Raw genomic sequence first — 15,168 nt, forward strand, 5'->3', positions numbered from 1 at the left:
GCACATTCACCAGGCTTCTTCCAGACTCCAAGGGTCAGTTTGTGAAGAAGCAAGCCGTTTGCACACACTTTCTATGACACTGATGTCAAATCGAATCAAAGATAGTAGGTGTGGGTATTATGTCTCCAGGCACGGGGTTAGGGGAGTTTATGTATAGAGGAGAAAGAGCTCTAAGTACCAGTTAGTCAGTGTTAAAGGACCCCTGATCTCACCACATGACTGTGTCTCTGCACATTTTGGAATACTGCTATTTTTTTTTAAAAAAAGTCTATAAACTTCTTTTTTGGAAAATGAATAATATTAACACATTTTTGCTCAGGAGAGGGATACAGGTACAGCACTCTAGTGATCCAACCCAGGCTTTCATCCACGCATGCAAGCAAAGACTCCGCCTACTACTACAGGCAGCTGAAGCCCTGTGTTCTCCTAAGGCTAATTTCGTATTACCAGACTTAAGGAATTCTAGAAAGCACTTCAAAAAAAATTATGTTCTGTCTGAGTCAATAACGACAAAAGAGGATGGCCTCAGAAATGGGCACCATTCTGGGCAAACTCTTGTTTGTCCTTAATATTCTGAGTAGTCCTAAGTTAAGCAGACCACAGAATTTGTCAGGAAGAGATAAATAAAAAGACTGTGTGAGCCCTCCACTCAAAAACTATTAAAAAAAAAAAACGGAAGAGAAGAAATTCTCCTCCGAGGATACATTTTTTTTTTTTTTTGAGAATTGGAAACAGATAGGTTTAAAGATACTACATTGTGGTAGAAATTGCCTTGAGAACATACAATTTTTAAAACGCCATCTAACCAAATGAAAGTTGGATCATATTTTTTTTCCCTGAAACTATTGCAATCAAGCTTAGGCAGTCTTCTCTGGTTTGCGAACTTTTTAAACATCTGCAGACAATGCCGTGCACTTACACTTCTGACACCACTTCCTGACTTAAATAAACCTGGGCTGTGACTCAACTTTTTAAAGTAACCTTTGGGCAATTTATGTAAACACATGGTGTATTCAGTAAAAACTTGAAAGGATATCTGTGTTTGTTTGTTGGTTTGTTTTTAATGTATGCATCAGCCCATTGATAGGTGGAGACCCAGAGAAGGGAAGGAGGGAGAGGGATCTAGAGTGAAGATAGGGAGGAGAGAAAAGGAAAGGGGGAAGAGAGACACAGAGGGACAGAGAAACAGAGAGGGGCAAGATGAATCCACTTCCAGGCAGGAAGGAGAAAGACACCAACTCCGAGGTTTACGAGATTGTGCGGGTTGCCGCAGAGGAATACGGTAACAGCTGGAGATTACGGTACTCTCTGGGCTACTGCCTGTACTACGTCAACCAGAGCCGCAAAGTTCCTCGCTTCTCTTTTCTGGTGTCCAGGAACTGAATATCAAACCGGTGATCGCGGAGTTATTGGCTCGTTATATTTGTCTTTTCTTTTCTCTGTTACCAGTCTTTAATTTTAAAAAGATCTAGGAGAAGCAGAAGCGAGCCCGGAGTTTAAGGTGCTCGGCAGTGGTGGGTGAGTCAGCGGGTGCTAAGGACTGGGACTTGGTCTTTGGAGACCGTCCCCTCTCCTCCCTGCAGAGAAGCAGCGGGCGCTGCAAGGACTGAAGGTCCGCTCTTCCCCACGCCCGGGCCTCCGCATCCGCGCAGCAGGTGAGTAGCGCTGCGGTGCCCGGCGCAGGCATCCCGCAGGGCCGGGTGGGGGTGGGCAGGTGTGCCTGGCTTCCAGTTGACACTGGACCTCCACTTAGCCCTGCGTCTTCGCTTTGGGACCCGACTTGAATACCAGCACCCCAGAGCTCTGTGTTTTCCTGATTTGCCATGAGAAGTTACCTTCTAGTTAACAAGTGTCATTTTAACCCAGTTATAGACCCCAGATGGGAGAAAGCGGGTTCCGCAGTGGCGTGTTTTTGATATCGCTTGTGAAGGCTTGAACTTGGGATTTTCACAGCAGCCTTCGCCTGAGATCCCTGCCTTGGGGCTCAACCTCAAAAGACCAAGTGTGCATGTCCCCAAGCCCGGCACTCCTGTCCCACGTTTCCTAGTCCTTTGCAGTTGTAGAAATCGGGTTATTTAGGTAGATCATGACCCCTGGCCCAGAAAGTCCCAGACATCCCCGACTGCTGGCACGCAGGTTTGATTTTTTTTTTTTAGACCCTTGGGGAATCCGCAGTGACTGTTACTCGCAAAGCCTGGTCCGAGGAGTGATGCGCTCCTATTCAGCTCCCCAGAAGCCCGGGTGTGGCTAGAGGCTGGAATCCGTAGGGCGGGCGCCCCTTGGAGATCCTGCCTGAATCCATCAGGGCCCTGTTTAGCCCTGGGGATCAGCTTTGCTGAGAACCTGGCTCTCGCGCGCGGGTAGCTTGGCAGGTAGACAGACTCGCGCGCTCTGCTCCCACGAGCGCCAATTCCGCGGGAGTGAGCGTGCGCGTGGCCCTGCGGTTCCGTGCTCTCTGAGGTTCGCTCTCCCAGGCCGCCCTCTCCAGGTGACTGTGGTGCAACCTGTTCAAAAGGCAACCCGGAGGATCCTCCAGATTTCCACCCGCTTGACTCTGTGCGACAACCCGCCGCCGCAGACAAGGCTGTGGAGCTGGGGTGGTGGTGCAGGGAGGGGGCGTTTCGGGGCTTTTATTTTCTCCATCCTGGCTCTCGGAAATCCAGCTTCCAGCTACTGCAGCTTGGGGTTTGGTTGTCATTATTTGAGGTGGGGATGTTGTTCTGTTTGTTTGTTTAGGGGGTTTTGTTTTGTTTTTCTGCTTGATTTTTGTTTTGGGTATTGAACTTGGTCAGCCACGGGGAGGTGGAGCACTAGAAGGCAGCCTCCCAGAGGGGAGGATTGGGGAGGACTGAGAAAAGGGACAGAGCACGCGATCCCCTCCTGTGTCTACTCATCGCCTGCGTCAAGGCCGCACAAAGCCACTCCTGGACTGCAGAGCAGCGGGCTCCCAGCAGGAGTCTGGTTACTGGGCGAGCTCAGCAGGGCCTGGCTGTCTCCGGGCCCTGGCTCACCGTCCGCCTTTTTCTTTGCGCTTTTTATTTTCAGCTGGATTCAAATGAACGAAGCTCCAGGGCCGCTTCGGTCTCAGCAAATATTTCAGACCCATGCAACCTCGCCAGAACGCCTAGAGGCTGGAGCTAGCAGGAGCCCATAGTTGGGCGACCAGCTGCAGCGCCCAGATGCCCAGATGTTCCTTTTGAACTTCGACGGCTAAGCCACACTTAGCTGCTACCCTTTCGGCAAAGACTGGCAACAGACTTGTGAATTTCTAATTTACCTGTGAATGCACAGGATGGATCAGACCACACAGAAAAGCGAGCTCCTGTAATCTCTGGGACTGCATTCACAGCGTGACCCCTTGAACCTCGCTGCATGCTTAGGGTAGGGAAGGTGTCCCCAGCAGTCCAGAGCTTTCCTGGCCATGTCACCGTTAATGATCTGTGACTTAGTGTGGCCCTCGGAGGGTTGCCAGGGCTGCCCACGGTGGTTTCCAACAGGTGTGTTCTCTCCCTTCCCCAGCCCAACCCAGCTGGCAGGATTCCCCCAAGCTGAGGTTTTTTGACTTGGCTTCCTCACTCCCACCTCCGCCCCCACCACACCAGAGGGTGGCCGTCCAGAGCCGGACCTGGCCCCCCTCCCTGGGACCATGGTGCTTCTCGCTGAAAATGTTTCCGAAGGTTCCAACTGTACCCACCCACCAGCACCGGTGAACATTTCTAAGGCCATTCTGCTCGGGGTGATCTTGGGGGGACTCATCCTATTCGGGGTGCTGGGGAACATCTTAGTGATCCTCTCAGTGGCCTGTCATCGGCATCTGCACTCTGTGACTCACTACTACATCGTCAACCTTGCGGTGGCAGACCTTCTTCTCACCTCCACCGTACTGCCCTTCTCAGCCATCTTTGAGATCCTGGGCTACTGGGCCTTTGGCAGGGTCTTCTGCAACATCTGGGCGGCAGTGGACGTCCTATGTTGCACAGCGTCCATCATGGGCCTCTGCATCATCTCCATCGACCGATACATTGGTGTGAGCTACCCACTGCGCTACCCCACCATTGTCACCCAGAGGAGGGGCGTCAGGGCTCTGCTCTGCGTCTGGGCGCTTTCCCTGGTCATCTCCATCGGACCCTTGTTTGGCTGGAGGCAGCCGGCCCCTGAGGATGAGACCATCTGCCAGATTAATGAGGAACCTGGCTACGTGCTGTTCTCCGCGCTGGGCTCTTTCTACGTGCCACTGGCCATCATCCTGGTTATGTACTGCCGAGTCTACGTGGTGGCCAAGAGAGAAAGCCGAGGCCTCAAGTCCGGCCTCAAGACCGACAAGTCGGACTCAGAGCAAGTGACGCTCCGTATCCACCGGAAAAATGTCCCGGCAGGAGGCGGTGGGGTGAACGGTGCCAAGAATAAGACTCACTTCTCCGTGAGGCTGCTCAAGTTTTCCCGAGAGAAGAAAGCCGCCAAGACTCTGGGCATCGTGGTGGGCTGCTTCGTCCTCTGCTGGCTGCCTTTCTTCCTAGTGATGCCCATTGGTGAGTGTTCTCAGCCCCCGCTGCTGCTTAAGGTTTACAGGGAGGGGAGTCTCCACGGGAGACCTCGCCTAGGGTGGGAGGAGGGGGTCTGCATTTCAAAGTGCACAGAAGGACTCCCTGGTGGGGATTAGAGATTTCCCTCTTTCTATTCCAGTCTCCTTTGCACTGGGTCCTAGGTCACTTGGTCCTCTGCAGCCAAGAAGGCTCCTCCTGGCTGCTCCAGATTCGTTGGTCTCTTTATTGAGAATGTCAACTTTTCATAATGCTTTTACGCCTGTTTATTTTAAATCTACTCACTCCCTTTAGTGTCCCCAAAGCAGACTGCTGAATACTGCTTGTGCTCTACAATGGGTGGGAAGAGAGTCCCATTGGCTTGTAAATAAAATAACCACCACGCTGAATTCTGGGCAAATGTGTGACAGCAGGATCGATCGGGTTAGATGTTTCGTTCCATGGTGTTAGTTCTAGCGTCTGCTTAGGCTCTGTCTGCCCATTTTGTTTTCTGAATTCATTACGGAAGAGAATATGGTAAGCCACCCATGACAACAGAAATGGTTTTTTTTTTTTCATCCAAACCAATTAAAAACTGTTAAGAATCCACCATATCAATCCCAGTGAGCAAATACTCTTTCATTTTCAGCAGCGAGTTTGAAAGCAGACATCACTCTTACCCAAAATCATCCCGGAAGTTACAGAAAACAGCTTGAAAACAGTACAATAATGTTGCAAATCCAATTTTTGCAGATGCAAAATTAGCTGTTATCAAAATTAATTAGCTCATTCTAAGTATCAACGAGCTGATCCACTCAGAACAGTCCCCTGTCTCTGAGAGGCCTTCGATGCAATCCCAAAGCACTTCTTGGCTATTTTTAGTTTGTAAGCTAAAACCCAGACTCACAGGCTGGTTACCACAAACTCTAACAAACATAAATTATAGCAAATAACGACAATAACACAACCCCTCCAAAGTTCCTATGAGGCCAGTGTCAATTACAGAACCATACTTTGCAACATTGCGTCAAAATAATAGGTCTAGTTTTTGAGTGCCAGCGGTGCCCCAGATGTTGACCAGACTTTTCAACCAAGCTACCATCCTGCCACCACAGGTGGCAGAAAGACACTTTTCAAGTTCTATCAAATGATATAGCCACCAGTCATGTGTAACTGTTCAAGTGTAGATTAAAATTAAATTATACCCAAATTCCCTCTCTCAATCCCACTAGCCACTTTTCTTTTTTGTTTCTGTTTTTTGTTTTTTGGGGTTTTTTTGTTTTTTGTTTTTTTTGTTTTTTGTTTTTTGTTTTTTTCGAGACAGGGTTTCTCTGTGTAGTTTTGTGCCTTTCCTGGAACTCGCTTGGTAGCCCAGGCTGGCCTTGAACTCACAGAGATCCGCCTGCCTCTGCCTCCCGAGTGCTGGGATTAAAGGCGTGCGCCACCACCGCCCGGCCACTAGCCACTTTTCAAGTGCTCAACGACCAGCTCTGACCAGGAGCTACATTTTGAGACAGTAGGGACACAGGTGATTTCTACCGTTGTGGGATTTCTGTAGAGCGAGGCTACTGGAGAGGCTGACTCACCGTATGACCTTTGTGCCTGCCTATCACTGTTCCTAACGCTTCTCCTGGAAGGATGTTGGAGCTTTGAGTTTACAGGACACTCTTCAGCCTCTCTGTTTACTTCTTTTCCCACATTCCTCCTCTTTGCATCCCCGAGAGTACACGATTATGGCTGTACTTGCTCACTCTACAAATGCTTGCCGACCCTGGTTTTAGCTGCTAGCGGGGAACAAGACAGAAAAGCCTTTGCCCAGGAAGTAGACATGCGCAAATGTGCCCTAAAGGTTAAGGATTTATAAGAGCTATCAGAGAGCAAGCAGAGTGAGGGGCCAGGGAGCCTAAGGACGATGGGTCAGTCTGGGAAGTTCTATGCAGTGTCGAGACAATCAAGCAGAGCATTGACTCAACTGAGCTTGTAAAATCCAGAGGGAAGAGCAGGTTGGCAGAGGCAACAGCAGATGCAGAGACAGGAAAGCTTCGTCTGCTCAAGCAAGGGCAAGAGGCAAGGGCGAAAGGAGGCTGAGGGCAGATGAGGTCACGTCACGTGAGGTCTCTTTGGTCAAGGAAAAATCGTGTACTTGTCGACTTGCGGTTGGAAGCTGTTGGAAGCCGTTGGCGGGTATTTAAGCAACTAAGTGGCTCGTCTTTGTACTTTGTAATGATTGTTGTGGTAGCTGGGTGAAGAATGGCTGATTGCAAGCAAGAGTGGAAACAGGGAGACCGGCGAGGAGGCTTCGGAAAGGTCTGGGAGAGAGATTGTGAGGCCTTGGACTCTGGTGTACTGGGCGAGTGGAAGCAATGGAGAGGGAGCACTCTGGATGCTTCCCTCAAAGGCGGAGCTGACAAATGTGGACAGGGGAACGAAAAAAAAAAAAGGAGAAATCAAGTGTGATTTCCAAGTTCAGAACCTGAATAACTGGTAAAGGGTGATATATTTGAGGGGGGGCAGGGAGAGATAGAGATAGAGATAGAGATAGAGATAGAGAGATAGAGATAGAGAGATAGAGATAGAGAGAGAGAGAGAGAGAGACAGAGAGACAGAGAGACAGAGAGACAGAGAGAGAGAGAGCTGGGAAGGGCTGGAGAAGGTGGGACATCATAGTGTTGCTTTCCTGCTATGCTGGGAACGTCTATTAGACATTTGAGTATCTACAAGGTGGGTAGTGGTGCGAACTTGGAGCTGTGAAGGGACATGTGTCAGGCAGGAAAGAAAGAAGACAAGAGCGAGGAGGAGTGTGGCCCAGGAGGTAGGAGAAAAATGAGGAGAATGTGGAATCCCCGAGGCAGAAGATAAATGTTTAAAACACGAATAGCTTAGTCTACAGTGTGAGTTCCAGGACAGCCAGGGCTGTTACACAGAGAAACCCTGTCTGGAAAAATAACAACAAAAATAAGAATAGTCAATTGCGTCACACACAGCTCCTGGGCAGAGCAAATGGAGGACTGGACACCAGCAGTGGCCTTGATGATGAGGCAGTCCTAACTGATGGACAGTGGTCAGGTGGGTCTGGTCACTCCTGCAAAGAGATGGGAACAAAAGCCCAACTCTGCGTCTTCGGGGAAGAACGGAAGATCAAGGGGGGTGAGGAAAAACAGCTCTTAGGAAGAGTTTGCTAGAGGGGAGTTGGGAAGGGGTATTGCTGGAGAGATCCAGAGGCAGTTCTCAAAAGCGGAAGACAGGCCATGGTGTTTGTATTCTGGTGGGAAAGATCGGATAGAGCAGGACAGCAATGGCATAGGCAAGAGCAGAGAGAAGTGTCCAAGAGAAGGAAACGACAAAGAAATCAAGGATGTGAGCACCGTGGCAAGAAAAAGTGGAGGAGAGCATTAGAGATCTCTTCAGAAAGCTCCAATATCCCCCAGTGAGCTGAGAAGCAGAGAGGGGAAGGAATGAGGAATGTGTCTGTTGAAAAGACATGAAATATCTTAGGAACAAGAGTCTGTGTATTATGAAAATTTAGTCAAGACAGTAAAGTCCCAAGGGCCCATTCGGAATTTATGATCATGAATATGAAACAGAGCAGGGAAGAAGGCTACATGATGCTCTCCCAAAGCTAAGTGGCTGATGGCTACAGAGGTGTGGCTGAGGATAGATAGGAGTTCTAGGGAGCAGGGTAGAGAGGGCACATCTGTGATGGATGGACATGGACTGGGTCAGATCACAGCCCACACAGAACAGATGGTGGAAAGGGTTAGAGACCATGGATACCTGGGACCTCAGGACTGTGTTGGTGACGGGTTCTAAAGAGATGGGGCATAATGACTCAAGTCCTGATGTCCTGAAGGACAGGTGGATGCCTGGGACTTAAAGGAGTCTTCTCCTGGGCTTACGTGCACTCTCAAGGAGTGAGAATGCTTGGGTAAAGGTGTTGTGACAGGGGACTTGTGATGTAAAAAATAAAAGGACACAGAATCAAGAGGAAAATTGAAAACCTATAGTTAACAGTGTGTTAGAAGGCTGCTCAGTGAGGTGGGAGATCCCTAAACTCACCAATATGTGATTGGCAATTTCCTTCTAACACCAAAGGAATACGAAGACGTTTCTCCCAGGAGATACGGACAGGTGATAAATCCCAAATACCAAAGCAGAAAGAATGGAAAGATGCATACAGCATGCCCTTGCTTTCCCAGGGCCTGGCAAGCTAGTTAAAGAGACAAAGTGAGTAATTAGCATGGGCCCAAGAGACTGATGCTCAAGCAGTATTAGGACCTTGTGGTGAGGAATATAGTGGTTGTAGTCATCTGGAAATCATTGAAGAAGCTTCTAGAATACCACTGCTGATGGAGCAGGTTCTTAAGACAGCACTGCTTCAGCTGAGCCATCAGTGAGATGTTATTTGTTTTCATTAGCAGCCTCAAATGCATTTTTCACACAAGATGTGAACAGAAAAATAAATATGCCATTATGTTTCCAAACCCCAAGAGAAGAGGCCATTAATCTGCATTAGGCGGTTCGAGAATGAAAAGATAGAAAGAAAACTGGGTCCTGAAGGAAGGGGGTGTGGCAAGCTGAGACTGAAACACCCACATGTGTGCTGTCCAAGGAAAACCAATGAGGGAATACTTTTCGTTACCAACGGTTTCTGACCACTGAGGTATGATGGCTTATACCTGTGATCTCAGCACTTGGCAGGTGGTAGCCGGAAGACCAAGAGTTCAAGATCACCCTCCGCTCCACTACACTCAATCTACAGTGAGTTAGAGAGTAGCCTGCGTTAGGAGAGACCTGTCCATCAAAAGTCCCCATGGAGACCAGGAGGAGGCTTTGTCACTCTGACATTGCTAGGGTAAGCCCCTTTTCCCCAAGCTTCTCCCCACCGAGCCTGGGATGCGTGCGGGATTGAATAGTGTGTTTGCAGGTGAGAATCCAACTGAACGGCTTTCAAACCCAAGTCTTGCTTGTCCTCTTTCCTTTCTGCGAGTCCATTGTTGGGCTGAAACTCAGAAGCCATTCAGCTGAGGGAGGTCACACTGGAGGCTGCTGTCAGCCATCCTGAAGTTGCAGTGACAGCTTGTAAAACGTGAGTGTGGACGGTAGAGAAGCGTGGAGAGGCTAGGAAGGTGTCAGCCTTCAACTGTGTGAAGGAAGGAAGGAAGGCTGGAGACTGTCCCCTAGGGAAGGTCCAGCAGCTGCATGAGATCTTTGGTACTTAACCCCTTGTCTGTCACCTACCACTTCCTGAGGGCTGAGACTTAGCTCCCTTTCTCATAAAACAGCAGTTGCCATACAAACCAGCTTTCCATGTAGTGCCTAGCTCAGAGCAAATGACAATTACTGATCTTATTAGGACTCATACGAGCTACAAATTATTATGGCTATGTTGACATATGGCTGTTGTCATGGGGGGGATGGCTGTTGCCATGGATGGTGCATGTCCCTGGGGGTATGAGAGGGAGAGCGCATTAGAAAACAAGAGGGGGCACCATTTATCAAGCATATAGTTACATGCCTGAATTCTTTGTTTAGTACCCTGTTTTAACCCAATGCCTGCCATTGCTGTTGGACCCGTATGGTTGCTTCTGCATCAAAGGAGACAATAAATAAGTTGGATTTTGACTTATATGGGCAGAGAACATTTGAGAATTGTGCTTCCCAGAAGACAGAAAATGTACAGCGGCAGTGAGGGGGAATGTGTTCTAAGCTGGGGTGTTGGGGTGAAGGAAGAGCTGGCGAGATGCTTACCAAATGGGAACAGAGAAAATGATGCGTTTACTCAATACAATTTCATAGACTATCTACTATGTTTTAGGTGGCTAGAGAATCACTGGAGATAATGATGACAAACCCCTGAAAATCAGGACAACTGAATATGTAGCAAAGGCTTCAGACAGCTGAAAGTATACCAAAGATGCATAAAATATACCACTGATGCATAGAATGGCTTCTACATGTCACATAATGACTGGTTCCTCAATAGGTGCCCAGGTAACAGGTGTCAATCATTGCTTCCCAGTAATGTGAAGACAATCTAATCATGATCAGAGTTTAAGATAAAAGACCAGTATTTCATCACAAACCACCCCAATGCAGTGCCACAAGGCAGCATCCACTGTAACCGCATGTGAGTCTGTGGATGTAAGTCAGAACCCAGCTTGGATAGTGATCAGAACTGGCTGGCCTTCAATGGTGGCCTCCATTCCTCCAATGCTCTAAATCAATTTTCTTATAGTGGGACCATTTGTCTCCATGATAGAGTATTACCAGGCCTCTGTGGAACAAGCTACATCTACTTCGGGCCCAACATCACTGCTTCCTCTTTTCTGGATCAAAGCAAGTGAGAAGACTCAACCTTAGTCCAAAGAGAAGCAGATCAGTCAGTGTCTTGATATGGGAAGAGTGAATCCACATAGGGAGGAAGGAGAATTGTGGTCTTCCTGCCAAGTGCTCATCATGGGTGTGTCAAATAACCTCTCTCTTTTATCTACTGGCTACACTGAGAATTTCTCATGAGCTGTACTTTGCATAACACTCAAGATCTTCTTTGTCCTTCCTGCAGGTTTCCAATTTCCAGACACACACGAACAACCCCAAACCATATACAATGCTAGAAAGTGGGTCTAGATGGTACCTTAAAGACCCATACAGTATACTAGGATGGTCCTAGGCATCAAAGATCGAAATTCTCTCACAGAATGACCTAACCTTTGAGCCAAGATCTACTAATGTTTGATCATTAGTGCTTAAAAGTGAGTGGGAATGCTGGGTATATGGCTCCATTGGTAGAGCGTTTATGTAACAGGCAGAAAGCACACTAGACTCCATCCCCAGCAATGAGTCAACCAGGCATGTGGTGCACACCTGGAATCACAGCACTCAGAGGTGGAGACAGGAGGTTCCGGAGGTTCAGCAGTTCAAGCCCACTATGTAGTGAGTTCAAGGGCCAGCCTGGGCTACATGATAACTTATCCAAAACAAAACAAAACAAAACAAAACAAAACAAAAAACAGAATGTACACAGAATTTGGCAGGGCCATCCTGATGCTCACAGTGATTCTGCAGATGCTCCTGTGGGTATCAGATGAAGCTGCAAAGAGAGGCACCAGATCAGGCAAGGTTTGAGAGCCATTTTACAAGTTGTTTTTAATCCAATGACAGCCAGGGCAAGAAAGATGACAAGCTCACATTTCAACATCTCACAGCCTTGATGAAAGCAAGATTGTGGATAGACCAGTTGTGAGACTTTTGCCTCAGACAGGCCGAGCTATCACCTGCCAGGTGTGATCTGCATCACGTGTTCTTTCCGGGAGCCTCTGCACGGCTCTGGGGTGCCTCTTGGGCCAGCGCCTCCTGCGTTCTGATTTACAAGAGGACATATCTCATCCTCACAAATAGTATACCCGCAGTTGGCTTTAAATTGACGCCAGCTCCCTCCACAGGACCAATCCGTCTTGAAGACATACGGTCATATTCAAAAGAATGCATTGCTGGCTTGGGAGCTATTGGCCGTGACTCCTGCAGTGCTTTGAACAATAACTAGCTCTTTCAAAGCACTTGCCTAGCCTGGCAAGGTCTTAGCCCGAGGAAGCCTAACTCTGCAGGCACCACGTAAGGAACACAGCGATAGCCTTACCTCAGAGTTTTCGGTGGGGAAGAGGATGTTTTCAGAGGCATTTTCTTTGTCTAATGAATTTCTCTGCTTCCCACCCTACAATTTAGCTCACCAGTCTGACACTTACATAGAGGCCTTTCATTTTTAATAGCAGATCTCTCTGCTGTTTGGACATTTCTTTGCACGTTTGTATTGGTCACTTATATTTCTTTCCCTTTGGCGAAATTGCTTGTCTGTGCTTTGAGGGCATTTTTCTGTTTCTTTATGGTCTTCCATCCATGGAAGATGGTAATCACTCATAACCACTGGCTTGCCTGCCTTCTGCAGAACTCATATGGGTTGAGGAGTTGGAGCTGCTTTATTCATTTCCACAGCAATGCACACACAGAGACACACCACAAACATTCACACACACACAGCTACTCACACTTTTAATAACATCCCAAATTAGCTCCTTCAGATCGGCTCATCCTACCTGCCCCGTCTCCTTCACATGACTTGGTGCCTTGGTCCACTTGGATGTCATTCTACACCAGGTCATTTCTAAACAACAGAAACTTATTTCCCAAAGCTCTGACACTGGTGGGTCCAAATCAAGGAACCAGCAGATTGGGTTTGTAGCAAGGCCATATGTTCTGGTTCATACATTGTTCTAGCTGTCATGATGGAAGAAGGGAGTTTGGGGGGCCTTTTCCCTCATCCCATCCCAAAGCCCCTACCTCCTAACACCATTCTATTGAAGGCTGAGATGTCAACATATACCCGTGGAGCAGAGAGCCCTCAGAGCAGAGGACTTGCCCTTCTAGAACTTACCTCAAACATGCTGACTATGCCAGATTCTTGTAAAACCCCAGGGTTGTCAGAGATAGGAAATAAGGGCTTGTGTTAGTCAGCTTCCCATCACTATAAGACAGTGGTTCTCAACCTTCTTAATGCTGCAGTCCTTTAATATAGTTATGTTGTGCTGACCCCCAGCCATAAAATTATTTCATTGCTACTTCATAACTTTGATTTTGCTACTGTTATGTGGCAAAATATAAATATCTGTGTTTTCTGATGATCTTAGGCTACCCCCGAGAAAGGTCATTCAGCCCCAAAGGGGTCATGACCCAGAGGTTGAGAACCACTGCTATGATGGGTTACCCAAGGAGATTGGCTTGTTGGGGCTCACGGCTCAGCAGACTGCAGTCCAAGGTTTAGGGGCCTCACTGCTTAGGGCTTCTGATAAAGACAGTGCAGCATGATGGGAGACTATGGCAGAGCAAGTACTTAACTTCGTGAGCCAGAAAATCAACCAAAGATGAGAGAACAGGAATCCCCTATCCACCTTGGAGCTCACTCTCAGTGACATAAGGACTTCCTATAAGTTCCCACCCACTGAAGGTCCACAGTGTCACCCCAAACTGCCAGTCCTGGGAGCAAGGCTTTACGGAACCCATTACAAGATGTTTAGTATACAGACGATGACCCTGAGTTTGTCTGGTTAGTTTGTGGTTTTTCAGCCTCCTGCAAAGAGAGGTTGGTTAGCACAGTGGCTGGCCCGTGGGTATCTAGTTTCTGACTCTTACACCTGAGGAGCCTCAAGCTGATCACCTGGTGAGCCAGCCACACTCTACCCTCCCTTCCGTTATAGACCCTCAAGGCCTGACCGTGATCCCACCATCCCTGGCTAGGGTCCACTTGCTCTATTGCCATTAGGCAGGGAGTCACTCTGTCCCAAGAGCCCCCTTGCCCACCTCTGCTAACTCCCAAGCCAAATTCTCAGTGGTGTTTGCATCCCGGTCCCAGCACAGAGAGGTCTATGAGCTCCTTGCACGTGTGTACCGGCCCAGGCTTCTGTCTGTCTCTGGTCAGCTGCACAGCCCTCCGCGCCAGACTGCCTTCCCCACACACCGGGAATGGAGAGTGTGAGAACCTTCCCTGTCCTCCTTTGTCATTTTATTGGCTCCTGGAGCTGTGTTGAGGAGGGAGCTCAGAACATCTCCCTCCCTCTCTTCACAGTCCCCCAGAGTAGACAGGGCTGAGGACTCTTCCTTTGGCAAATAAGTAGGATTCTGCTTTGAATCTTGCCCCCCAACTTCCCAGGGGGCACCCAGCTTCTATAGAACAACCATAGCTAACGGACTGCTGAGAGACAAAAATGGGTTTAAAGAGAAGACTGGAGATATATTTATCTAATCCTTATACACGGTGACCATTTTTATTTGCGTTTTATGGGGTTTATTTTTTTTTCAGTCATGTAGACATAGAAAATAGCTATGCAGTCAAATATTTTAATCCATTTCTTCATGGAATGTGTCCTCTGGGGATACTTGGAGGCGCTTCCCCAGTGTGAGTCAGATAGCCGATTTCTTCCAAAGCGTGGTGTATATTCTATCTGGAAGTTTTTGTTTGTATCTTGGTAGACGACCCATAACTGTATTAATTTTGAAATGGTTTTAGATCCGTCCCCATAGATTTATCGAATAATCTATCGGATCGGATCATACTTTGAAACTGCTGGTTGTCATGTAACAGGGACCGTGAATCTGTCTTACTTCTCTCCCATTCCTCAGTCTCTGTCCTTGGGTGTTGGTGCCACACTAACTGAATTGTTGTGCCTCTGTATCACTTTATTTCCCTATGTTCCTCCACAGCTCCCTACGTGTTTGTAAGGGACGCTGATCCGTTTAAGACCTCCTGGTTTAAGACTCCTGAGTGAATATTCCTTTTCAAAATGATCCCGTGCAGTTGTGAGTGTCTACTCTTCCCGGAAACCTCTGGGCTCTTGGTGTCACTGTGCTTCTGGACCCAATAACTGTTGCTGTCTCTCGGCTTCAGGCACACGTCTCCCAAAACCCATTTGTGACAATGGCGTTAGGAGGTTCTGCCTTGATACTCTAAACACACACACACACACACACACACACACACACACACACACACACACACACGACACTGACTGTTGGTTATGGGTCAGTACACCTCATCAAGTTGAGGAAGGACCTTTGCTATTCAGGTCCTGTTAGCAAGTGCACTTTAATTTATTTCCCC

General features: G+C 48.2%; 1 protein-coding gene across 3 annotated transcripts in view; it reads left to right on the plus strand.

The window, feature by feature from the left end:
- The first annotated feature begins 1,178 nt into the window (after nucleotides 1–1,178).
- Nucleotides 1,179–15,168, plus strand: part of Adra1a (adrenoceptor alpha 1A) — a 104,316-nt gene continuing 90,326 nt past the window's right edge. For 2 of the 3 annotated variants that reach the window (XM_016007232.3, XM_076545245.1), the window contains exons 1-2: nucleotides 1,234–1,655; nucleotides 3,046–4,529. In XM_016007232.3, coding sequence (XP_015862718.1) covers nucleotides 3,647–4,529 — 883 coding nt within the window. In that variant the 5' untranslated portion in view covers nucleotides 1,234–1,655; nucleotides 3,046–3,646. Of the gene's footprint in view, nucleotides 1,656–3,045; nucleotides 4,530–15,168 lie in introns of all 3 variants that reach the window. The other variant, XM_042285060.2, reaches the window with a different exon arrangement.

The sequence above is a fragment of the Peromyscus maniculatus genome, chromosome 9 (genome assembly GCF_049852395.1).
Source record: "Peromyscus maniculatus bairdii isolate BWxNUB_F1_BW_parent chromosome 9, HU_Pman_BW_mat_3.1, whole genome shotgun sequence".
Lineage (NCBI taxonomy): Eukaryota > Metazoa > Chordata > Mammalia > Rodentia > Cricetidae > Peromyscus > Peromyscus maniculatus.